Source organism: Cervus elaphus, chromosome 32 (genome assembly GCF_910594005.1).
Source record: "Cervus elaphus chromosome 32, mCerEla1.1, whole genome shotgun sequence".
In the NCBI taxonomy this organism is placed as follows: domain Eukaryota; kingdom Metazoa; phylum Chordata; class Mammalia; order Artiodactyla; family Cervidae; genus Cervus; species Cervus elaphus.
The window spans coordinates 12,156,199-12,182,978 of record NC_057846.1 but is presented as its reverse complement, the minus strand read 5'-3'; the positions used below and the strand labels follow the sequence as shown (position 1 = coordinate 12,182,978).

General features: G+C 42.8%; 1 protein-coding gene across 1 annotated transcript in view; it reads left to right on the top strand.

Moving 5' to 3' along the window:
• The window catches only part of CSMD1 (CUB and Sushi multiple domains 1), a 2,014,689-nt gene that overhangs the window by 1,275,108 nt on the left and 712,801 nt on the right, over nucleotides 1–26,780 (top strand). The window contains exon 6 of the mRNA XM_043893675.1: nucleotides 7,999–8,111. Coding sequence (XP_043749610.1) covers nucleotides 7,999–8,111 — 113 coding nt within the window. The remainder of the gene's footprint in view (nucleotides 1–7,998; nucleotides 8,112–26,780) is intronic.

Below are 26,780 nucleotides of genomic sequence, written 5' to 3'. Positions count from 1 at the left end.
ACACACACACACACACACACACACACACACACACACACACTCTGCATATAGGTTAAGTAAGCAGGATGACAGTACACAGCCTTGACACACTTCTTTCCAAATTCTGAACCAGTCCATTGTTCCATGTCCATGTATATATGGAAAGCTCAGCAAGAAGTCATCTTTCCCTGAGTCTCATTGCTGCTAGGGTAGAACCACGTTTTAAAACAAAAATTGAATCTTTTTAGGATGGGAAGGTGTCCACAAGAAAGGACATTTTGTGAGGTGACCAGGAATGTCCAATGCATCATGTGTATGTGTGTGTGATTCTTCACAAACAGGACTCTGTGGGTCCAAAAGGGTCAGTGCAGAGGTGACCCAGCTGGGAGAGGCATGAATGCAGGTGGGGGTGACTCCGAAGTCTGCATTTGTGATGACTAGAGGATTGCAAGGTCTGCCCGTGAGGGAGAAAGCCTGGTCGGCCTCGTGAGGCTCCAGCAGCCCGGGGCCTCCTTGCAGAGCTGTGGGTGGAGGGAGGGAGCTTGCTGTGACAGCACTCGTGACCTGAAGGGGACAGTGTAGATGAGACCAGCTGGGAAGAGCAGCCACAGACTGAGCCTGGAGGCTGCGTGTCCCTGTGTAAAGAGTACGCAGGTTTGCAGCAGCCAGACTGTGGCCCAGCTGTGCCTTGGTCGATGTGACCCAGATTCCAATGATTGCAAGTGTCAGAGCTGTGCCCTGGCCCCCCACAATTAGGGACAGCTCACCTCCAACCCTCCTGTACCCTCGAGGAGCGAGCGGGTGCATCTCCCCAGCTGGTTGCATAAGGAAACATCACTATGTCAAGTGAGGGAAAAAGTTTCCTAAAAAAAGAGTACACTCATTTAAGACCTTTGAAATGGGCAAGGCTAAGACTCATCTGACCCTGAGATTAACAGGAAAAACATTTTTTGTAGTCTCTTAATATATATTGTTAAAAATAACATCAAAGAGAAAATGGTGAGTGATTCAGAAATTCAATGTCGTGGTTTTTTTTTTTTTTACTTCACAGTCTTAGGGTATTGCCTATGTGCATTTATTATAGGAATCTTTAAATAATGTGGTTTTTAATAATCAGCAAATCATATGGACATGCACCCATCCCTACAGCCAACTGCTAGCTGTGTTGAAAGTCTGGGTGATCCAGGAGGCAAAGAACATCATTTCCTGTTGGCCCACCTGATGTCTGTCTTTGCAGGTGGTGTTAAAGAACCTGCTGGAATGTTGGATGGAGCCGGGGGTTAGACATGCATACGGGAGGTTTAATTGCCCGAGTGTCTGACTCAGGTCCAGGCTAGCCTTCTGCAGCTGGGACGTTTGGTACAGACGCGGCCTCCTGTTGCCTGCGCATCAGATCCCCGACATCATGCAGGTTTCCAACGGGAGGAAGCGCCCTTAGGCCAGGAGAGGAGAGCCCACCCCCAGGCTGCAGCCGCCGCCCCTGCTGGCCTCCTTCCTCGGTCACTGGGGTGGACGAGAGGACCACAGGACCTTCTGCTAATTCGCTGTCAGAGCCCTGTCTCTTAACTGTCTTATTCAACAGACAGCAAGGGCTGTCCGTCTGGGCCATTTTCCAGGCTTCATTCTGAGCGATTCCCTGACATTTAGTCCTTAAGCTTTGGAGGACAGGCTCTTCTCTGCCTGACCTTTGGCTTAATGCCTGATGCCTGATTTGCTGAAGCCCTGCACACGTTTACGACCTGCTCCTGCCTCCCTCCTGTCTGGGCTGGGCTCATCAGCCCCATCTCTAACAGGGTCCATAGTCTACCTCCCCCTGCTCCCTTGACACAGATGAACGTTCTCACTGGCTTCAGTGAGGTGCGCATCTCTGCTCTGGGCCCCTTGGATGTCACAGACGGAACAAGAGGAAGATGCCAGAACTGGCTTATTTGGTGTTCACACTTGGCAGATCACAGTGATGATGAGACATGACAGTGTATGAGAAGACAGCAATGGCCTTCTCTTAATGATTTTAACTTTTTATCGTCTTAAATTGTGTCGCTGTTTCAGGAGCTCACACTATGAGCAAAAACAAAAGTATAGAAAAAAGTTAAAAGGGGTGTGCAGAGCAGAGCAAGGATGAGGGAAATTAACATGGTGCCAGCCGCACCTTCAATGGGCTCACAGTTCATTCCAGGAAGCGGACATCCGCTCGGCCCCAAAAGCATAAGATGGACACTTACAGTTTCCATGGAAGGCTATGGGGCGCGTATGAAAGGATTCTGAATGCAGAACTGGTTAACTGTGCCTGAAATAATAAGAGAAAGATTTGTGGATGGAGTATCTTTTGCAAAACCTTTGAAAACTGAGAAGAACTGAGACAAGCAAACATCATAGGGTGGATAAAATTAGCAAGAGGGAAGGGTGTAGCCATGGGGGTCTCCCACAATCGAATCTTTGAAAGAGAGACAGAGAGAAAGAAATTGTTGTCTAGGAGAGGAGATCTTTGTCTTAGGACTATGAATGCCATGAGAGTGAAAAAAAAAGCCTAACAGAAAGCATCAATTTGATGAAAGGAAGTGCTGTTTGATGGAGAAGTCTTCCCATTTTTAATAGGTGGTGGGTGTTCTTGTTTTGTTGTTGTAGTTCCTTTTCCAAGAGAGTATATGTGTATGTGAGAAGCCTTTGGAATAACTATCTTGAAATATCTGTATCTAAATATGTGAGTATTACATGTGTATATGTACACACATTTGTAGCTGGTCTATGTATATTTGTATGCATACACAACTTTGATGCTTTCAAACCATCGTGCTGAAGAGGACTCTTGAGAGTCCCTTGGACTACAAAGAGATCAAACCAGTCAATCCTAAAGGAAATCAGTCCTGAATATTCATTGGAAGGACTGATGCTGAAGTGAAGCCCCAGTCCTTTGGCCACCTGATGGGAAGAGCCGACTCACTGGAAAAAACAATGATGCTGGGAAAGATTGAGAGCAGGAGGACAAAGGGGCAACAGAGGGCGAGATTGTCCTCTGGATGGCATCATCCAGATTGAAGGGCATCACTGACTCAATGGACATGAGTTTGAGTAAACTCCAGCAGATGGTGAAGGACAGGGAAGCCTGGCACGCTACAGTCCATGGGGTTGCAAAGAGTCAGACATGACTTAGTGACTGAACAACAAAAATAAAAATGCACTTATAATTCATAGCTCTTTTTTTCATTGTTTTTACTAGTCTTCCTAGATAAGGACTACATTTTAATTCCATTGTTACTTTCTTCAGTGCCCCAAATAAGGCTTAGGGTGGCAGCATTAGAAACTCAATATAAATGCATATACAAATATGTGTGTGTGTGTGTGTGTGTGTGTGTGTGTGTGTGTGTTCATAAGACAGCAGATTTAACTAGTAACGTGGTGGATAACACCCAATTAGAAACATGGAATTTCAGGAACACTTCATTTGCTCGGATTTCTCTACTTAACTTTGACAGAACAGAGATAAATGAAATACCACACTCTGAATCATGTCAGTTAAACATTCACAGGAGCACAGAAATAACACAGCTTCCAGATGACTTTTTCCCGAACTTGACAAGCAGTCCATCTCTTGGAAGTAATAGGTGTATGAAATTCCTTAGGCTCCTTAGGGAGGCTGGGTGATTTTCAGTCTGTGTGGATAGTATCCATGCTTTCTGGCTTCTGAGTCATTGGCATTAAAGAGGTTTAACCACCAAGGAACACCCCGCGACTTGTGTGATGATCTTCTAAAGTGTAAGGAAACTGGCTTAACGTCAGAGGAGTGCTCACACAGAGCGCTCTGGGAAAAAAGACTTTAGCATTTCCAAATACATTTCAGAAAATTATCTTGCAAGTTGACTCTATAGTTTCAAGTTACATAAGTAAACAAATGAGTCACAGACACAGGGTGTGATGTTTGAGAACAGTGTGCTTACCCTTTTACAATGCAAACGGGGAAAGAGGAGCTGATGGAGGTTAAGTGGAAAAAGAGACGTGATAGATGTATTATAAATAGAACCCCAGAATTTATGGTAAAGCTATTTGGAGAAAATGGAACAGCCTGGACAGTTCTATTTTGGCTCAAAGACAGTCATCGTAACTTTAAGGATCCCAGGAGCCCTTCGTTCATTTATTTTTACTGTTGGCAGAAGCGAAACCTTGAAAGAAATGAATTTAACAATGGATTAAATTGCTTAATTTGGCCTTCTTGAATAAAATTTTTAGAACTACCGATTCCTTTAGCCGTATCTGTAGGGACCACTCAATGTCCTCACTGTTGGGCTTCATGAGGTTTCTGTCCTGGTTTGGGATGCTGCAGAAATGGAACACCAATTCCTGCAGAAACACCATTCCCTGGCTGATTGCATTGCGGTGTTCTTTGCCCCCTCATCGTCGTCCTTTATAAGTCCAAATATCTTTGATCCACTTGATTTTACCAGGTCCTTTGTGTCTATAGGTTTGAAATAAAGCTGTTAGTATATTGTAAGCTAATAGGTAAAGACCTTTTAATGCAATCATTTCCTCTTTTCTCTGTAAAGTGGATCTCTTGTATCTTGTACTAACCACATCAAGTCCGCTATCACCCCATAATTTACGTCTCACTTCCCAAACTATTGATTTGTTAGAAAACCAATTCCAACAGATTTAACAGAAATACAGCTAAGAATTGCAGGGGATTTGCAGGAGATCTCACCGCAACAAAGACAGATGTACAGTCACTGATAATTATGGGCAGGGTTTAAGCAGCACTGGTTCTTGAAGGTTATTAACAGGCATAGAGGGAAAACACGTCCCCCCCATAGCCTTTCTTTAAGGAATGCTTCAGACTGGAAAATAGGGCACACACGTTAAAAGGTTGTAGTGCTTTTCCATTACCACCGTAACAAATGAACGCAGACTTGATGCCTGAAACCAAGACAAACCTTATGGTTCTGCAGGTTACAGGTCTTACCCAGCTTTTGCTGGAGTGAAATCGAAGTGTCAAGGCCTGTGTCCCTCCTGGAGGCTCTCGGGGAGGATGCACTTGCTCGCCTTTTCCACCCTCTAGGGGGTCACCCTCCTGCCTTGGTCCAGGACCCTTTCCTTATCAGTCACCACCCGTGGCATTCTCACATGCCTGGCTCTGACACAGTTTCGCAGACGCAGCTCTCTCTGACTCACTCATGCTGTCCCCATCTTCCACATTTACAGATCTTTCTGATGACATTGGGCCACCGCATCGCCCGGGGTACCCTGTGACACCATCACATCATCAGGGTGCCCCTTTCCCATGTGAGGTGACAGTCCCAGGTTGTGGAGGTTAACATGCACTTGGGAGCTATGACCAAAAAGGTATTCAGTTTCAATTCTTCTAGAACTCTGATCGTCTGGGACCTTAGTAAATCTACAGCATCATCTGCTGGCTTGCATATTAATCAACTTTCTTTAAATTAGCTTGTAATGAAGGAATGACTGACTTTGTACTCTGATCTTTGTGTTAAATGGAAGCTCTAAGCTGAGCCCCTGCCCTTGGGAAGGTACAATTTCAAGGATAGGTCTTGTATGGAACCACCACCTGCCCCTACAGTCCCCTTCCCATAAAGAGGATGTGAGTATTTGTCGAATTCACACAGCTGAGTCAAGAAATTCATGCACGTTAATTCACCCTGGAGTATGATTCACTTGCATGATTTGGCTCCAACCACAGAGAACAAATGATATAATTGTTACTAAATCCTCACCTTTGATTCTGCATAAAAGAAATCTGCACAGAATTTATGCATTTTTGAATGCATACACTGGTTTGATATATATCATGTAACTAACTTCCTGCTTCATATTTTACAAACTGCCTCATACATAATAAAGCAGGAATCAACAAACTATGGCCCATGGGTCAAATCTGGCCCATAAGCTAAGAATGATTGTTACATTGTTAAGTGGCTCAAAAAAAAAAAAATGAGTAATATTTTCTTTACAGAACAATCACATGAAACTTAAATGTCGTGTCTGTAAGTAAGGTGGTTGGGACATGGGGGCAGCTTGTGTTCTTCAAGGGCAGAGGTGAACAGTGGCAACAAAGGCATTGTAACTCATAAACCCTAAAATATTTCTGCCTGACCCTTTCTTATCGAAGTTTGTCCATTAACTCAAAACTGACATTTCTATGGGTAAATATTTGTAAGATATGGGGGTGACAAGGGGTTTGTTTATGGTATTGTTAATGATGACATGCAACTAATGGGTGATTCAACCTAGCTTCTGAGATCAGAATTCCACTGAAAGAGAATCTAATTAAGGATAAGCAATATTTTTAAAGCAACAGCACAACAAATGTGGATTTCAGTTATAAAAATTTCAGTGAGTAGAAGTAGGTGAGTGGGATGGATGTGGGTTTCTGAATCCAGAGTTCACTTCTCTCCTAAGCATTGTCACTAATAAGTAAAGAGGTAGGCGACCTGTTTCAAATAGAATTTGTCATGTAGTCTGACCAGGAAAAAAAAAAAAAGTGAGGGAGGGAGCCTTCAAACAAAATATTCCAATGATTAAATGCCTCCTGGTATAGGTCATATCCAGCATCACTAGTCAGTACCACACAAATCCTAGCAAAGAGGCAGATCTGAGTAGTGAATTACCTCTTACAGGAGATTATTTCAAATAGCGACATAAACACTGTCGCAATTGGTTCCAGTCAAGGTTTGGCTTTTCACTTTGAATGGATGCTGTGCGTTTTTAAGTCTGAGAGTTGAAATAGAGTACCCTGACATCAAAAAGCTCGCCTGCATATTTCACTGGACGCAGCTGTTTCTCAAGGTAGCAGAGCTAGCAGGGATATGCTCTATATGGCCAGCCCAAAATTCTGGGAATAGAATACGTTTCCAGCTCAACCGGGCAGCAGTGGGCGCTCCAGCCCCAAAGTGCCCTGCTGGCTCCAGCTGCAAGACAGTTTGTTCACCCCTGACATATCATCTGCATGAATAAGCATCACTTTGAAAATAGATTTGCCGCTGAAATGCCAAGTAACTATATGGTGCATAGCTCCATGCAAGTAACATCAAAATGCTTTGGGAACATTTACATGGCATCTGTGTTGTCTCTTTAAAAACTTTGATATAGGTCTTTTCAAGTCCAGTTTACAGACTGGAAAACTGAGGTTCAGAAAGGATAACCCAAGGATATACTGCCTCAGTTAGTACCAGTGGAGGCAACACACATTCATCCATCCATCTGAAGCATCCACTCCAGTGGTGGTCAGGCCTCTGGCCAGAGTGGAACGTGTCACGTCATTTCTAACCACCAAGAATGCCGCTGCCTGAAACGTCATTTACTCCATAATGATATGAAGTTGTCAACAGTTGGAAGTAAATGACTCATTTTTTCTGACAGCCAGAGTCCACCTTGGAAGTGGACTGGCTATTTTAAATAGCTTAGCCAGAGATTGAACCCGTCTCACTTTTGAAACATTTAATTTTGTTTAATATACTAATTGACACACACACACATGAGGCATTTTGAATCTCTTTGACAGTTCTTGTCGCTAAGCTCATAAACACCCCTCTTCTCCACTTCAGAAGGAAGGGCCCAGGTTGTGACTCTGCAGATGGACCCTGGAGACACTGGATGTTATGAGTTGTTTGCGTGCTTCAGGTGAAACAGAATTGCCAAGTGATCAAACACTGAAGGGCAGAATTGTATCATTTGCGTATTTCTATTCCTTTGGTAATTCATTATGATCCCGGTCCTGATAAGAAGAAATAAGAGCTCAAAGGAATATCGGCTCAGTTAGCCATCCTTAATGAAGAAGAATCAAAATGTTCAATACTTGTGAAAGCCTTCATTCCATCAAGGATGAATGTGGCGTTTGTCTGCGGCCAGAGGTGAAATTACCTGCAGTGCTTCAAGGTGGAACGAAGCTAACAAATATGTCTGTTTTAGGTAACTCAGCATGCAGATGGTCGGTGCTCACTTGTGAAGGCGGGTTTGAGATGGGGCATTTGTGAGGCTGGTTTACAAGGGAGCTGTTTTCATTCTCTCTTCCAGGCTGACCGGCATGAACCTCCCTTCTCCTGTCATCAGTAGCAAGAATTGGTTGCGGCTCCATTTCACATCCGACAGTAACCACCGACGGAAAGGATTTAATGCTCAGTTTCAAGGTAAGAAGGCTTCATCTTATATGACAAAAAATAGCAGAAGATACTCTGGTTCTCTGGCAACCCTGAAATTTCAGAACTCTCTTGCTGAAGATGAAACAAGAGTTGTAAACTTGAATGAAAATGGCTTCTATCTCTCATATGAACCATTAACTTTGAAACAATTAGCAACTTCTTAGTAAAGTTTTACTGTGGTGACAGTATGCTGTATATTTTATTGTTTTGCTGGAATTATTGCTAAGTTTTAACCAGTAAGTCAATGAACACGTAATAGTACTCATTTCAATCGCTATGCACCCACCCAGTAAATAACAGTTTCTGATTATTTTCTCTATTTGCTTACTAAGAAGGATGTAGCATATGGGTTGCATGAAAGTGCATAAATGCATCATCTTATCACTTTTAGTCCTAAGATATATTCACACTCTGCAAATGCAACCACCTAATGATTAGTGATTTACACACAGCTGTCCTTTGTTTTGCTTAGTTGTTTAGTTGTGTCCAACTCTTTGCGACCCCTGTACCATAGCCCGCCATGCTCCTCTGTCCATGGGTATTCTCCAGGCAAGAATACTGGAGTGGGCTGCCATGCCCTCCTCCAGGGGATCTTCCCCACCCAGGGATCGAACCCAAGTCTCCTGCATTGCAGGTGGATTCTTCACTGTCTGAGCCAGCAGGGAAGCCCAAAAATACTGGAGTGGGTAGCCTATCCCTTCTCCAGGGGATCTTCCCAACCCAGGAATTGAACCGGGGGCTCCTGCATGGCAGGCGGATTCTTTACCAGCTGAGCTACCAGGGAAGCCCAGGGGACTGCAAAACAAAAACACCAGATTGTTTGTAGTTGGGTGAAACAGGGAGCTTGCCGTCAATAGTATATTGGGTTGATTTTGAATCTTTTTGCATCTAATTCTAGATTAAAAAAAAAAAAAATCTCACCTGGATAGCATTTTATCATTTCCTACATGTTTCCCATAGTCAATAATTGTTATCAATACTATGAAAAAGGCAATAGAAACTATTACACATGCATCTGAAAATAAAGCGAAGTCGGATGGCTCTGTCAGAAAGCTGGATGCTTTCTCAAGCAAACTTCTCCAGCTTTCCCCAAACCGTAGCCAACTCAATGAAGGCAGAATTCCCTGAACACTTGGCACATGTAAGCTGGGACCCTAAGATGAGGAAATGACAACAACCCCCATGCTCCAGTGTTAGTCCTTTAATGGACCGGAACCTAGTGGTTCCGAGAGTAAGAGAGAGAAAGAGGCTGACATCCCCTGGTTTACGCGGAAAGCCAATAGAGCCCTGTTCTTACGGCTTGCGCTGCTGCACGTGGGCACCGGGCACCCTCTCGAGTGGGTGAAGGCACAGTGCGCCTTCTCGAGAGGGTCTTAGAAGCCCGGGCAAGAAAGTGAGCTCAGCGGGCCTCCGCGCTCCAAGGAATTAGCCAGAAAGAGAGAGAGAGAGAGAGAGAGAGAAAGAATAGAAAGAAAGACACGGGGACCAAAGCTCTGATGGAGCAAAGGTGTTTTAATCAACATGGCGTGAGCATATATACTGTAGTTATTCTCAGCAAAGATAAAGATTAAAATTCCAGACTTACAAAACATAAGATGAGCCCTATCAAAGAGAGAGTTGCAAACAATCACCTTTTACCGTATGGCTCATAAAAAGGAAGAGGGTACTTATCACTGTAATGAGAAATGCCTGGATTCCTCAGCCCCGGGAAAGGCGTGCCTCTCCTCTTAATTCCTGAATATTCAGGAATCAATAAGGGCCAGAGGGTTCCTGACAGATCCAGAACAGCACACAGGAAGCCTCTTGTTAAATGCTTGCTGACACTCCAGAAACTCGCAAATCACAAAGACAGTGTGCAAACAACTCTGTCTATGCAGGATAGAACATAAAGTTATAGATGCCACTGAGGAAGGTTTTAGTAATGTTCCAACCAGTGAGTCTGAATGCCACCTATCTGAAACACATTTATTTTCTTTTTATAAATTTGATTGGAGTATAGTTGATTCACAATGTCGTGTTCATTTTGAAACACATTTTGAAATCCATAATGCCCTTACTGTGTCCTTTTGGGCAAGAAGTGAAAAAAAAAATAAGAGTGATTTTCAGGGATTTAAGTACAGATGATGCTGAGGAGGGTGCATGTGGTAGGTTTTACCTGCCACTGGTCCACAGGCACATGGACCCTCACAGAACGTGCCTGACTTGAAGGCCAGGGACAATTTTGTTTCTCGTAAATTCATTTTATCTACAAGGAGCATCATGCATCTCTCAGTTTCTTCTGATGCTGCCAGAAAGTTCTTAGATTGCAAATACACTGCCTTGAACTTGAGGAGAGTCACACCAATTTGTTTTCACTATTCCCAGGACCCAGGCAAGGCCGATATTTTTCTTCTCAGACCTGCCTTTATGTGCCTTCATCTTCCAAGGCCATGTATTCTAACTGCAGTTATAGGAGAACAGGCCTGGAAAGCACAGAGCAATGGGAGTTGGGGTCTCATGGGGATGTAACAGGGGAAGCTGAGGAATACCCCACTCAGTCTTGGAGGAAATTCTGGGTTTTCTCCATATTATTTCCCATCAACAGATACATCTATCTCTGATTTAAGACCCTCATAGAGCACTATTTAGAATCACAACTGACTGATCAGTTGGTACATTATAGAGTTGTTGCTAAACTGGTGACTGATCTCCAAAAGTCCTACTTATTTGATGCATATGGAAATACAGAAACATTTCCAGGTGTCATCCTCTCAACCTGATCATTGAATCCGGCACCTGGACCAGTGACTGAAAGATGAAAAATAGAATGTCAAGTTTGAAGATGCTCCAAATCAAATTGGTAGATACAAGAAGCAATTGCAATGTTGCAACACCGCATATCAGCCACTGATTTTATATGTGTATTATGTATAATATATTCATATGTATTTGTATATGTATAAAAGTGATGATTAAAAAAATTAGCACCTAACTGGGCAGGCTCCTCTGTCCATGGGATTCTCCAGCAAGAATACTGGAGTGGGTTGTCATGCCCTCCTCCAGGGGATCTTTCTGACCCAGGGATCAAACACACATCTGTTATGTCTCCTGTATTGGCAGGCAGGTTCTTTACCACTAGTGCCACCTGGAAAGCCCATATTAAAATATATTTGTATATATATATATAAGTGATTATTAGAAAAATTTGCACGTAAAACCAAAGAGATGAAAAGACGTGAGAATACAAGGAGGGGTAAATGGGGCTCAGCAGTGATGTGTAAGGAAACCTCTTCAGGCTGATGCTGGAGTTCATGACCAGGACTAAAGGTGTCAGGGGCTGCCCCTTCTTCATTGGCCTCAGGCCTTATATCACAGGAAGGGTCATGACATCACGACTAAGGCCGGATCTCAGCTGACCATCCATGGACAGTCAGATTCAGCCCTGGATGTCATCCTTTTGAAACCAAAGGTTACAAAACTGAGAGGACCAGGGTGGTAGTAAGAAGTGTTCCAAAACGGGAACTGAGGATGCTGAGAAGGAGCCTGGTCAACGCCAGGCAGGAAGGTATCACATGCGTTTTTTGGCTCCTGGGGGCAGAACTGTCACCCGTGAACAGAAGCCACAGGTGGACCCTCCTGGCAACCCCAGAACAAGCCCGCGGGCAGCAGGAGGCAGGACGCAGAGCACCGGCCTGGGTGGGCCTCTGGCAGCCCCTGGCCGCCCTGCTGACATCCCCGCTGGACACAGCGCTGCCTGGACGTTGCAGGGAGGCCTCGGTATTTTCACTCTGAGGACAGATACTTCCTGTCTTGTAGGAAGGTATACTGTTCTTGTAATTTTCTTGTAATGTTCTTTTTTCTTTTCTACCTAGATTGAACATCAGGAAGCCCTAATTTATATTGTACTATATTTCAACTAAACAAATTCAAGGGGGAAAAAAAAAAAAAAAAACGCTGTTGTTATTACCTCCACACTTGCTAAGAAGAAAACAAAGTAGAAGAGCAATCTAGAAAACCAGCAAGAACAATAATAATAGTGAAAACATGGTGTCTAGTGAAAGCTACTTTAATATCAATGTAAATATTCTCTCAAAGAATCTGAATCTCGGGGTATTTGGTGGATAAGGGGAACATTAGAAAACACATTTCTGTGCTCACTGCCTTCAATGTTATTGTAGTCACATTTATCATTTGCAGTCACTCTTATGACTATAAAATTTCCATCAGTGTTACTCAGAGTGAATGAGACAGCAGATTGTGTGAGATTCCTGTGAAAACTCTTTGTGTTCCTAAGTTGCCAACGCAGCCCCCTGCTGGCGTCTCTGCCACAGAATCTGCCCCTCTGATGGGAGAATAAAGCCTGCAGAGATTTTTACAACTTCTAAAAACAAAGAATCCATTCCTTTTAACTTGGGGCTTTTCTTGGTCAGATAAACAGCCATCCACCAGTGTAACATGGTCTTTCTTGTCTTCCTTTATGTTTCTACCTTTCATCCCTGTGTCCTTTCTTCTCTGAACCTCGCACTTTATTCTTTGGCTTTTCTCTTTTCGATCATGCCATCAAGTTATGCCAGAAGTAGAAGTAAGGTTGATTGACAGGTAAAACCACTCTGTAGTTGCTAAATATATTCACCTTTAAAATAGCATTATGAGCAAAAAAACGTGGCAAATGCAATAAAAGCCACTTGATAGATTTGCAATATCATGTGTCTCTTATGGGCCCTCACAGAATGACAGATTTATGTAGGACATGCTACTCTTTAAATCAACTGAAAATTGAGCCCATTCTTCATATGTTGCCTCCATCATTAATTATAATTAAATAAGTGCCTTGTTAGCACAATCCATCATGTAGACATTTCTGATGTCTATAAGATGAATTTTTTTTTAAAGATATATTAACCTTGAACCATGAGTACCTCTCCAGTATGAAGTAGCTATATATGTGTCAAGCTCCAGTTTTACATAGGTTTATCTGACTATTTGTAAAAATACAGTTTTCACAACATGAAATTCCCATTGATTTCTGTAATTGATCAATCATGTGGAAAGTATTTGTAATAAAGTTCCAGCTTACATAGAGAATACTCTATCTTTTAAATCAAGGGAAAACCTGACTGTGGATTTAAATTTTGCATTGACACAAATAATTGGCATTCTCTTTATTTTATTTCATTCTATACAACTATTGATTTTTTTCTTTTTATTAAAAATGAAGAACTTTGTATAAAATGAAGACTTTCTGTTGTTAAACACATATTTGGGGGCTTCCCTGGGTGGCTCGGTGGTAAAGAATCTGCCTGCCAATGCAGAAGACGTGGGTTTGATCCCTCACTGGGGAAGATCCCGTATGCCTTGGAGCAACTAAGTCCACGCGCCACAAATACTGAGGTGTGTTCGAGAGCCCTAGAGCCGCAGCTACCAAGCCCATGTGCCCGAGGGTATGTGTCTCACAGCAAGAGAGGCCATGGCAATGAGAAGCCCACGCCCCACAGCCGGGGAGCGGCCCCTGCTCACTCACAGCCGGGGAGTGGCCCCCTGCTCATCCACAGCCGGGGAGTGGCCCCCTGCTCATCCACAGCCGGGGAGTGGCCCCCCGCTCACCCACAACCGGAGAAAAGCCTGCGTAGCAGCAACAACGACACAGCCAAAAGTAAATAGCTAGAATGTGTTTTGGAAAATTGGGAGCTTCCTCTTTTGAGATTAATTCAAATTCAGGTAGAGTTCATGCCTTCTCCCTTCACTACAGGGCTCCCCTTCCCTGTAACCTGAGATACAGTCCCAGAGGCTCTGCCTCCGAGGTCAAGGATCTGGATCCTGAGGCCCTGTCTATCTGTCTCTGTCTAGGACAGTAAACAGTAAGGGCCGTAAACTAGAACCTGGAAGGGGCTCAATTGACATACAACATGTTGAAGGAAACCAAGAGATTCCTCTCCTCGGGGCTTGGGACCACTGGTCTGTGGAACCAGTGAGGAAGCCCCAGATGGCGCTCCGGCTCATTTCTGTGGCCTTGGGCACCGCGCACCCTTGCACTGAGGGGCCCTTCCACGTTTCCTGGTTTTCTTTCAATCGAAATAAACTACTGAAATCTCATCTTATAACCTCTAAGTAATTCTTGCTGTTTAGTCACTAACTCATGTCTGATTCTTTGCAACCCCATGGACTGTAGCCCCCCAGGCTCCTATGTCCATGGGGTTCTCCAGGCAAGAATGCTGGAGTGGGTTGTCATTTCCTTCTCCAGGGGATCTTCCCGACCCAGGGATCAAACCTGCGTCTCCTGCATTGGTAGGCAGATTCTGTTCCAATGAGCCACCAGGGAAACCCTTGTAATTCTTAAAACTTCAAAAAGGAAAAAAAAGTTTTTAATAAATATAAATTCACTAAAATCAGAAACACATACCACTTTCCTTAAATATATACTTTAACTTCTTTCAAACCAGAGATTCCTGCAACTTTAGGACTTTCAATAATTCACAGAAGATGCCCATCTCTGTGTTTCCAGCTGCTGACTCCTGTCCTCTCCTTTTTCATTAAGTACTTTTTATTAGCCAATATCCTTTCTGCCTTGTGTATCTCACTACCTAAGTCTACAAAATGAGAATAATAATATCTGCCTCCCCAGATCATCGTGGGTAGCAAATAAAATGAAAAGAGAGTGTGGTGAGTGCTTTGTAAACAGCATGAGATGTCAGAGTATGCATCACCCATCAGTAACCTTCCTCTAGCTTAGCGTCTTCCTCACCCAAATTAACTAAAACAAGCAGTTTGTTCTTCAACATTTTAAGGGATATTTTAAAACCTAAAGCACGGACCTACTGTTGCCTTACATTGTTGGCAGTAATTTGGACGGGCACAGGCCTTCTGGACAGCTGTTTCAAGGTAAAATTGGACCCCTGTCTTCTCTAGACCCGGCAATTCCACTCTGGGTGCCTGCCCACCAGAAATGAGCACAGGTGTGCAAAAGGACAGAGAACGTGTACTGAAGGTTCACCCATGATGGTCGGACACTGCAGTAACCTACATGCCCAGCCACAGTGGAGCATGTGAAGAACACTAAATACAAATGAAAAGGGACAAACTACTTCTACAAGTAACAACATGAGGAGTCTCACAGACATACTGCGGAGCGAATGGACTCAGACACAGATGCATGCACCCTGCATGGTCCCTTCACCTGACATCTGGGGATCTGCAAAGTCATGGTTTACATGGGTTGTTATTGATGTTCAGTCACTCTGTCATGTCTGACTCTTTGTGCCCACGTGGACTGCAGCATGCCAGGCTTCCCTGTCCTGTGCTATCTCCTGGATTTGCTCAAAACCGTGTCCATTGAGTCAGTGATGCCATCCAACCATGTCATCCTCTGTTGCCCCCTTCTCCTCCTGCCTTCAATCTTTCCCAGCATTACGGTCTTTTCTAATGAGTCAGCTCTTCATATCATGTGGCCAAATATTGGAGTTTCAGTTTCAGCATGAGTCCTTCCAATGAATATTCAGGGTTGATTTCCTTAAGGATGGACTGGTTGGATCTCCTTGCAGTCCAAGGGACTTATTGTCAAAGAAGAACACCATGCTTTTTGCGTATTTACATTTCAGTTTAAAAGGTGTTTTTAAAAAGGGTCAGAACAATCCCCTTCCCCCAAAATGTGAATTTCTATAGAATTTTCTTACAAACAGGCACAGACAAAAATACCTAGAGGTCCGCCCACTCAATGTCATGATGCTGTCAAAGGTCAACATTAGGAAGGGGTTCCCACCACACAGCAGGGAAGGGGACAGTAAGCGGTGGCCACATCACACAGCCTGTAAATACATGGCTGCACCAGGCCATCTGCAGAACCCTCTGCGTTCTCTGTTCATTGTCATCCTCTCAACTCTATTTCCTCCATAGACTTGCTGCACCGCTTCCTTTGTTGCCAATCAGAACACCTTTCCTTGGGGAGCAGCAATTTCTTTTCGTGAAAGGGAAATCCCAAAGAAAAGAGTGTCACTATAAGACAACTATGAGCAAGTGACAGCTTCATCCATTTTCACCTCTGCTGATGTCAGAGGGAGCAGAAGGACTGTTGCAGACAGTTTCCCAGAGGAGGGATCACCTGGGTGTGTCCAGGGCACCAGGAAGGAGGAGGGGAGGGATCTGGGCAAAGGAGCATCGAATGCAGACGTGTGTTCAGGCTTCTACAAACACAGCCCATCAGTCCTGGGGTCAGAGAGGAGACAGAGGAAGAGAGGGAGGTGAGGGATGCAGGGGAAAGGGAGGATTTACGCTGCCCTTAGAAACGTGGCTGTAACTGGGGGTAAACTGAGGCTCTCCAGCATGTCCGAGGAGTGGGATGGGAGGGCAGTGCACAGAGTTCTGTTGGCAAGGCTGCAGGGTGGCCCCCTTTGGTAGCTCCTGGTGGCCGGGGGGCGGACAGCCTGGGGCATCTCAGGAAGAAGGCTTGCCAGGGGGACACTCTGAGACAGTGAGCACAGGAACAGGGACCGACCCCGAGGCGTCGCATTTAACAAAGAGGAAAAATGTGGCTGAGATAAAGACAGAAAGTGCCCTTCATCCCAAGGCTCAGCCACAGGCTTTCTGGGTGGCTCAGCTGGTAAAGAACCCACGTGCTGGTGCAGGTGACGGCAGGGAACGTTGAGTACAGTCCCTGGGTCAGGAAGGTCCCCTGGAGGAGGATGGCAACCCACTCCAGTATTCCTGCCTGGAGAATCCCATGGACACAGGAGCCTGGCAGGTATAGTCCATATAGTCCATGGGGTTGCAGACAGTCAGACCTGAGCACACATGCCACCCAAGGCTCAGCCACCACCACATTTAAAGCACCAGTATATTTGACAGAATGTGTCCATCAGAGGGGAGTGTGTGTGTGTGTGCATGTGTGTGTGCACATGCAATGGTGATCATGGTAGATGCAAGCAGTGGCAGCCTGTATTCTTCAGAGCCCAGTGAACCAGAGCTGGACAAGAGACACAGAATGGATTCCAGGTTCAGTAAGCAGTGGCCTGGCTGTGACCTGCTTCCTCCAGGGAACACAGGCAGGAGGGAGCTTGTGTTAATTAGCACATCGTCAGATACTTGTGGAGTGCCCACTGTGTGCCCTCAATGCCTCCATCTGTGCTGGGAAAGCCCCATTTCTCACGGAGCTGGCCTCCTGGGGAAGGAGACAGAAATCCATCAAACAGGTTGAGTGCATGCTGATGGGGGAAACATTAGGGTCTCAGTCAAGAAACACCCTTCAGAGGGAACAGTATCTGAGCCAAGATCCCAGCGGCTGGTGACAGTTAGGAGAAGAGCTACGTGGGCAGTGACAAAGGCAAGTGTCAGTACTTTGCAGGAGGAGCGGCCGAGGAAGAACACAGAACGCTGCAGGACGATAACTGCAGACAGAGGTCAGGGGACAGTCCCTTGGGGCCCTGTGGGGTCTGCAGGGACCAGTCAGGCTTATTTGATTTATAAGGCAAGGCTATGGAATGTCTGGAAAGTGAGGAGGCAGGTGTGAGATCTGAGCCCATCATTTGAGCTCGTCTGTAGAGAAACCCCTCTGTCAACCATTATCCTGTCCCCTCCAAGGGCAATGGGGAGTCTTCTACATGAATAGATGGCCCTGTCTTCTCTCTCGTCTGGATTCCTGGACCCCAGTCCTGAGATATGGATCATGTCACAGCACTAGAAAACTGTGCTTTCTCGTCTGCAAGGTGGAGGGTGCAGCTGAGCTCAGGTGATGGGCTAGGGCAGCACACCTGGGGTCACCTGCCCTCAGGGCTCTTGTCCTGGCCCAGGTGACATACCCCTCACCTGCTTCTGTTGGCCCAAATTCCAGCCCCACTATGTAGCATCATCTGGGCCGACTGTACATGATGTATTAGACCCACCCACTTATCCTTTGTAAAAGAGGGGAAGCGGGTGTGATTGTGCAAGTGTGTGCCAGGACATTCAGAAACCACAAGGTCAAACCCATCATGAACAGGACAGGACAAAGACAAGATGCCTAGATTTCAGGAGTGTTATTATTTTTTTTTTCATTTATCTTTATTAGTTGGAGGCTAATTACTTTACAATATTGTAGTGGTTTTTGTCATACATTGACATGAATCAGCCATGGATTTACATGTATTCCCCATCCCGATCCCCCCTCCCACCTCCCTCTCTACCTGATCCCTCTGGGTCTTCCCAGTGTACCAGGCCCGAGCACTTGTCTCATGGATCCAACCTGGGCTGGTGATCTGTTTCACCCTAAATAATATACGTGTTTCGATGCTGTTCTCTCAAAACATCCCACCCTCGCCTTCTCCCACAGAGTCCAAAAGTCTGTTCTGTACATCTGTGTCTCTTTTTGTGTTTTGCATATAGGGTTATCATTACCATCTTTCTAAATTCCATATATATGTGTTAGTATACTGTAATGATCTTTATCTTTCTGGCTTACTTCACTCTGTATAATGGACTCCGGTTCAGGAGTGTTAATAACTGCTTCAGCTAGACATCGGGCACAGGTTCTTACTAATGTTGAAAAAGAGAACATATTTCTTAAGGAAAGTGCATGGTTTTACTCATTAGAGATGTTAAATTAATAGATAGGAGGCTCACCTGGAGAGGGCCTAATGGAGTAAATGAACTTTTGAGTCCGTTCCAGACTTCTGATTTATGTCAGTGCATCTTCATGTATTGATTGATTTAAAACTTGTGTTTGAAATATTCATGCACAGTAAATCATAGCCATTCCACATAAAAGCACTTAAACTAAAGCCTCATTTTCCCTAAACTCCTAAGTGTGGTTCCCACTGGGCAATTGGGAACCGACAGCATTATTCAGTAAATCACGGCTGTTTAGAATACATTAATATGTGAGCACAGGTAGATGTTAGGTTCTTATGCTTGGTGAGGATAAAAGCTTCGGGTGGTTATTACTCCCCCGGTAAACTGTCTTTGCACAATTTTTATTTACATGCCATTAGATGGAAATTATTCTGGTTTTTGGTTTATCAGCTCCTAACTGTGCTCTCTTCACGCTTTCGCTCTCTAAGCTGGCAGTTCAGTCCAATCTGGAGGCTGTGTTTAGAGTTTTTTTGCTAAGTGTGCATGTCCATTTCTCATGGGGACCGAATGCTTTGGAAGTTAAAGCATCATGGTGTACTTGGCCCATGTCAGGGGGCTGCCAGTATTTCCACTGAGAAACCTTGTTTAATTTCTTCTCTGCCCCCGCCCTGATGCTGATACGGCAGGGAGGTGCTGGAGTTATGGCTTACCTGAGATAGTTACTGCTCGGAGCTGTAGGGACATGGACGGTCAGTCAGAGCTGCGTGGAAGCCGGGAAGCTTGAAAAGGCACAAACCACGCCGCTTGTTCTCTTAATCACCGGTCAGATGACTCAGATTGTACAACGACGCTTCTGCTTGATGTAGCACAGATTTTAGGATGAGCCCAGGGAGGGAGCATCGTTATCCCAGAGGCTGCCTCATTTAGTTAGAGCTTCACGCCCCTCATGAAAGAATAGTACTGTCGCTTCCGAGGATAAATGCAAGACACAACTCAGATCCAGATGTGGGTTGAAAATGAGTTTTGAAGCATCATAGAGCAAAAGCCAATTTCTGGACACCTGTGGAATCTGGTTTCCTCAAATTGCATCAGCATGTTTCAAGTTGCATGAAAAACACCTATACTCTCCTAATGGTGTTTCTTTCTGCTTTATTGAGGCATAATTGACTAATAAAATTGTAAATACTCAAAGTGTGCAACATGACAATTTGATATACACAAAGGATATAGGATTCTCACTATCGAGTTAATAAACACACGCATCGCTTTACATAGGCAGCTTTCATTTTTGGTGGGAACATGTGAATCCTCTTCTCTTTGGGAGTTTCGCACAGTGTTACCAACTGTTGTCCCCGTGGTGCGCATTAGGCCCCAGACCCTAGTCATCTGATTACTGAAAGGTTGTTCCTCTGTACCAGGCTCTGCCTATTTCCCCCAGCTCCAGCCCCTGGCTGCCACTTGTCTGTTTTCTAATTGACTCAAGTTCAAGACCTTAACCAAGTCAAAATTAGAGGTTTACTTCTAGAAATGGTTATAAAGACCAGTGTCCTGCTTTCCTTAACCCAGATATTATCTGCCCCAGCTACAGAATTGTGACACCTGAGAGCTTTTCAAAAACACTCTGAAATTATGATTTGTTGATTTAAGATAAGAACCAACACTGGTATTTTTTTAAGGCTTTCCAGATTATTCTAATGTGGAGCCAGAGTTAACAGAATGATGGAAGCTATTTGTAAGTGATCTGATACTTAATTGTACAATTTATACCACCAGTGATAATCTTCACTGCTTTAAAATTAAAAGTGGTGACTATTACTTAATATTTTGAAATTCAAAATTTAATTCATTTTTGGATCTTCTACATAAAAAAAATCATATATTAGAAATTACCTTGGAGTGTATCAGAATGAATATACAAAAAATAAATCCACTGTGATAGTAACAAAAAAGTGAGGTATTCATTTATCTCTTATTTTAGTTAATAGTCTATAGAGTTGTAAGGAACAGAGCATGCTATGTATTTATAAATATATTTAATTGATACCTTTTATAGGGCATTCAATCTAGTCTTATAAACTCTAATATCTTCATTATTTTAATGTTTAGTCTTTAAAATGATTTAAAACATAATAGAATATATTTGTTAATTCAACCTTCAATACAAAGGTATGGAATTTGGCCTTTTGCTCAAAACATTTTTGAGAATATTCTTTTCTTTCTTTGAAGTAATTTATCTTTTCTGTTCAGAGTAATTTTTAGGCAATTCCAAACACTGAGACCAAAGTTTCTACGATGCGTTACATTGCTTAATGCCAGTGTTAACTTTAGACCTGTATTGATTGCTGTTGGTATCTAAATGATAACACTGATTTAAAATTTAACTAGAACAAAATTGTGTCATATGTTGATTTCCATTTAATTATATTAACCTGAGATGTATTGAACACCTACTATTAGCAAGACATTGCAACAGATAATATGAGATTGCAGTAAAGAGCATGCATCTCCTGCCTGAGGTACTTTTTGGAACAATGGGGAAGACCAGGCTTGCTTACTTCTGCTGTTGTGATTCTCATGTACTTTTTATCTGCCTTTTTTGGGGATTGTTACCTCTGATCTTGGAATTGGAGAGGATGGGCTCAAATTTAAAATATTAATATCAACTTTACCAATTTATTTGTTGAAGGAAAAGTTAATTATTAATTTTAACACCAACCTTTATCTTTCTTTTTTAATTAAATGTAATCACATAAAAATAGTAGAATACTAATACATGGTAGCTATAACTCTTCTCAATGTTGTATCAACCAATAATAATACATATTTTTAAGAATATATGAATTACATGATATATTAGGAACATATAAATCATAGTCCAGGCATATTGTAAGCATTGGATATGGGAAAGTGGTTAATAATTCACTATCTCCACCTTCAGGAGTTTATAATTTAATTGGTAGCTCACAATATATATTTGGGTCAGTTTCCCTATTGAAAATGTAATCTCTCCAGGCAGACTCCATGCATATAAACAAGCTTTTATATATTTATTTATTTTTAACTTCACGTTTGCCTGAAATCCTAGGTCACAAGTAGACTTCGGGTAGAACATTTTATCTAATCACAGAGAATACAGAGTTAGGATGATTGATTCCTGTTACTGGTAAGCTGTAGAAGACTCACTTTATAGACGGAAGACAAATGCAGACAGGTATTCCATACAGAGACAGGTCAATGGACAGACAGATAGACAGGACTTCTGACAGGGGGGTGGGAGCAGAGGACGCAGAAGTGTGAAATGGACAAAGACATGCTTGAGTGAGTGTGAAACTGGGAAGAATGGGGGGAAATCCAGACTGAAAGGACAATTTGAGAAGTACAAAAAAAAAGAAAAAATGAGCATGCTTGGACAAAGTTTAATTCGATTTGACATCTGTGGAATATCACAACTGAAAAGTATGCTTGGGCCAGAATGTGACTGACGCTATAAGGAACCTGAACAGCTGTCTGTAGGCACCAGGAGCTTCTTAAAGGTCACCTGGGCAGGCCTGACCTTTGAGGCTGGATGAAAAAGTGTCAGAGAAGTCAGCATGTCATTGCCACAAGGAACTCAGACTATTGTAGGGCACGCAGTTCTTTCTAAACATGACGACACATTCAGAGAACAGAAATTTGGCATAGTGTCCGTTTCCCAGTGAGATGCTTAGACAATCCTTATTATTGACATTTTTTTTATCATGCCAGAAGGGATCTGTCTGCACAATTTACACTGAATAATTCAGGTTTTAACAAACAGTTAATCCCAAAGTCAAACAATGCATATCACAGGCATGCAGAATTAAGTCTGCCTACTGCAAACTCTAGAGCCAACGGAAATTGGATCACATTTTATTTACTGAGATTCTGGGTAAAAAGGGCATCATGTCTGTCATGAGATGTGCATAGTATGGTGATTAACTAGCAAGTCTGGACTAGACTATCTCACCTTATAAACCCTCTTGTGGCACCGTCTCCTTTCCCTTCTTCCACTGTAAAACCTCTTGAAAGGACACCCTACAGAGCATGCTAACCCCTGGCATCCTGCCTTGTGGTCCAGGACCGCTGAACCGCCAAGCCCTATTGTAGTCACGTGTGACTCCCCTCTTCTTGATAACCTACAAATGAGGAACCTGGGTGAGGTTCTGCCCTCACCCCGCCCTGTGCTCCTTGTACGGGGCCGCGTCTCCCCCGAGCCTCGGGAACCGATGCTCAGATTGGGACGCAGGAACCAGTTGCTCCTCCTTCCTCACTTCCTTTTGTGCAGTAAGATACCACCTTCCTTGGGTGCAGATCCCTGCGTTTACATCACCCCTCTTCCCCGTTACACATCATGGAGTCCACACCCAGAGTCCCTTCACGTGTCTCTGCACCCCCGCGTCAGATCCCAACATCGCAAAGCCTGCTGCTCCTTGCGTCTTTATCGATCAGACATCCCCCCTCTCCTCTCCATCCATAAACCACACCATCCTTCTCGGCGTGCTAGAGGGATGCCGCCCACTTCTGAGAGCTCCTGCCAGTGATTCTCTATCTGGCATGTAGTTCTTGTATTGCTGTTCAGTGACCAAGTCGCGTCAGACTCTTTGCAAGCCCATGGACTGCAGCACACCAGGCCTCCCAGTGTCTCACCACCTTCCGGAGTTGGCCCAAGTTCCTGTCCACTGAACCGATGGTGCCACCCAACCATCTCATCCTCCGTCGCCCTCTTCTTCTTTTGCCTTCAATGTTTCCCAGCATCAGGGTCTGTTAATTAGGCTTTAAGTTTGCGCTGATCAGTGAGGTAGCCACTGGCCACATGTGAGCACTGAACACTCCTAATGTGGTTGTTTCAGAGACGAGCTGTGAGGATTAAAGGCCTCGGATTTCAATGGCGATGTGAAAAAACAAAAAAGACTAAGACATTGCAAGTTTGATGTCGTCTATCATTTTAAATATTTTTAAACTGTTTGATGTCTATCAGAAAATTTTAACTTGCATAAGTGGTCACATGTGTGGCCCACACTTTATTTTACCAGGCAGCTCTGGTGTAAGATTGGGAGTCAAATATTTAAAATATCAACCTTTCTGTTTTCTTTCAGAAAAGGGTAATTATTAATTTTAATGTCTACCTTTATATTTCTTTCTTATTTAAAATAAATGTAATTATGTAAAAATAGACAACAGCTGGTAGGAAATTAATACATGCTAGTTTTAATTTTTTTTAATATTTATCAACCAATAATAATAGATTTTTTAAAGAATATATGAATTAATGATATTTTAAGAATATATAAATCATATGTAGCAGACACACCAATTACTACTGTCTGAAATCTTCATACTAAACCTACGTCTTGGTTTAAAATTTTAGTTTAAAAATTTAATAAACCCAAATCTGTAAGAATTCAAAGTATATGCTTTACTACCATTTATTCTTCAATCTGAATGAGTTTTGTTTTTTCTTTTCTTGGAAGTGAACAAAAGATAGAGATTTTATGAAATTTCCCAGGAATTGAGAAAGAATTATACTATAAAAGAGAAAAAGAAGAAAAAGAATATTAAAAAAAGAAGATAAGCATTTTAAACAAAAAATAGAGAAGAAAGAGTAAACAAATGTGGATTTTTTTTTTTTTAATTCTCAAGATTGCCATGGACCAACCTTTGATATCCTGATTAAAACCTGAGTGTACGCTCCCAACAGGCCTCTGTGCTTCTCAGTAGGGTGAACCCTCAGCTCCGTCCCTGTCTTTAGTCTCCAGGACAAGGGCCAACAAATGTCCCAGACTCCACAGTGGTGATAAAATGTCTATGTCACACATGAACAGCGCCCCTCCTCATTATGACCTTGGCCTGAAGGAAGCTAGATCAGCTTATGCTCCCCACACAGTAGTCCTGACCACATAATAAGTGACATCATGAGTTTTGTGAGAATAATAAGTTTTGTTTTGTTTTTTTTAAACTTCCTATTTAAATAGTTCTGGGAAAACCCCACTTGGATTACAATTTGCTTAACTGACAAAAATTCTCATAACCTGCATGTGAAGTAAGTGCTCTGTTGAAATATTTAAAATTATTATTTGCAACTATTGAAAAAGCAGTGACTGTGGAGAACTAAAATAATGTAGAATTTTAATTCAGTGAAATTAATACCTTAATACCTTGGATTTTCATTCTGTGAAAAAGTGGTTCTATATTTTGCAAATTCCTTTATATTTAATTGATTCATTCAGTGACACCAGGAGAGTCCAGGAGAATTTTAATTACAAGTATACTGAAGATGAAAGAGATTTCTGGAATTATTTTTTCTCTAATGTTTAGAGAAAAGGTCATCTCTGCTTAAAGACTTTTGTTAGCATTGTATACTTCTTGAAGTTCTTCTATTTACCTGCTTCTCTGAATGGCCACTAAGTTAAAATGTCTGCATCACTTATTGCTAAAAAAGTGGAAAAAAAAAAAAACAAAACACATTCAATCCCATTCTATCTCCACTGGCTATGAAATCTATTGCTTTTGTCTTGATAAGGGTGGATCAATAATTTAGTATTTAATAATACTCTTTGTGCCCTTCAGACTCCTTTCAATGTTCCTTTTTAAATTCCTTTATAGGATTAGCAATTTGAAAATTGTATTTTCAGTCTTTTCTTATGAAATAAAGTTATAACTCATATGGCCTTTTAAGGGGTATTTCTTCAGGGATTATTATCCTTTAGGCCTTATTTCATTAGCTAATTTTAATCTAATTAGTTCTAGACAGGAAGCTTATAGTTTTGCCTGTTCATATAATTTTCTTAGCAACAGGTACTCAAGAAATGAGTAGATGTGATCCTTTGTGCATTTTTGACTAGTTAGAGTTTAAATGATAGGTATTAAAAATTAAAAAAAAACAAAAGAAGCCTCACTGAACATTCCAAAAATCTCACTCTTTCTAGCTCTGTTGAAAAACTCAAGCTGTTTTCTTTCTTCCTCTAGAAATTGTCAGTCTTATAGACAATGAACAGAAAGTTTCTTCAGAGCAAATTTAAAGATGTGCTCAAAACAGATTAGCTTAAAAAACAGCTCTGGGGAAACACATCTGTAATAAATCCTAATTCAAATAGCTTCAGTAAAAAATATTTCTATGCAAAAAATGCAAAGCCTTCGTCCTGTTCCATAGTTGATATATATATATATATGTGTGTGTGTGTGTGTGTACATATACACACACACACACACACACACACACACACACACATACACACACACACACACACACGCGGTGTCAGGAAGATTCCCTGGAGAAGGAAATGGCAACCCACTCCAGTATTCATGCCTGGAGAATCCCATGGACAGAGGAGGCTGGAGGGCTACAGTCCATGGGGTCGCTAAGAGTTGGACACAACTGAGCGACTAACACTTTCACCGTCGCTTTCATGCTTTATTAAACTGAATCCAAGATAAGAACGTTTTCACATTTTAATGTCTCCAAAGGGAGGATCAGGTATTTGGCAGTGTTTTGCCTTGGCCCTTTCTCAGTGGTGTATACGATAATTCTGCATCCTAGTTGGTGGTGTCTTAGATGTGATGGGATTCTCTAACAGGACATGATCTGATTGTAGGCACTTCTATTTTCCAGAAATTAAGACTCTTGTGATACAACTCTGTCCCATTTCCTGCCCGCCACTCCATCCCAGGGCCCTGCTGCACATGCAGAGTTCTAGAAGCTTCTCCTACCTCTACATATGACTATCGTGAGGGGAGGAGCGAAAGCAATAGGAAGAAAGGGAAAGGAGAAATATTGGAGTCTTGGGGGAGTTATAATTGGTGTTAATTAAATTTGTAAATATAATATAAACAAGAAATCATCTGAAATTAATATCATACCATATGGTACAACCTTACAATATAAGAGTTTAAACATTATTAGATTAAACTATGGACTACTATGTCCATATTTAATTATGAAATGCAGGAGACCCCGATTCAATTCCTGGGTTGGGAAGATCCACTGGAGAAGGGATAGGCTACCCACTCCAATGTTCTTGGGCTTTCCTTGTGGCTCAGCTGGTAAAGAATCAGCCTGCAATATGAGAGACCCGTCTCAACCCCTGTGTTTGGAAGATCCCCTGGAGAAGGGAAAGGCTACCCACT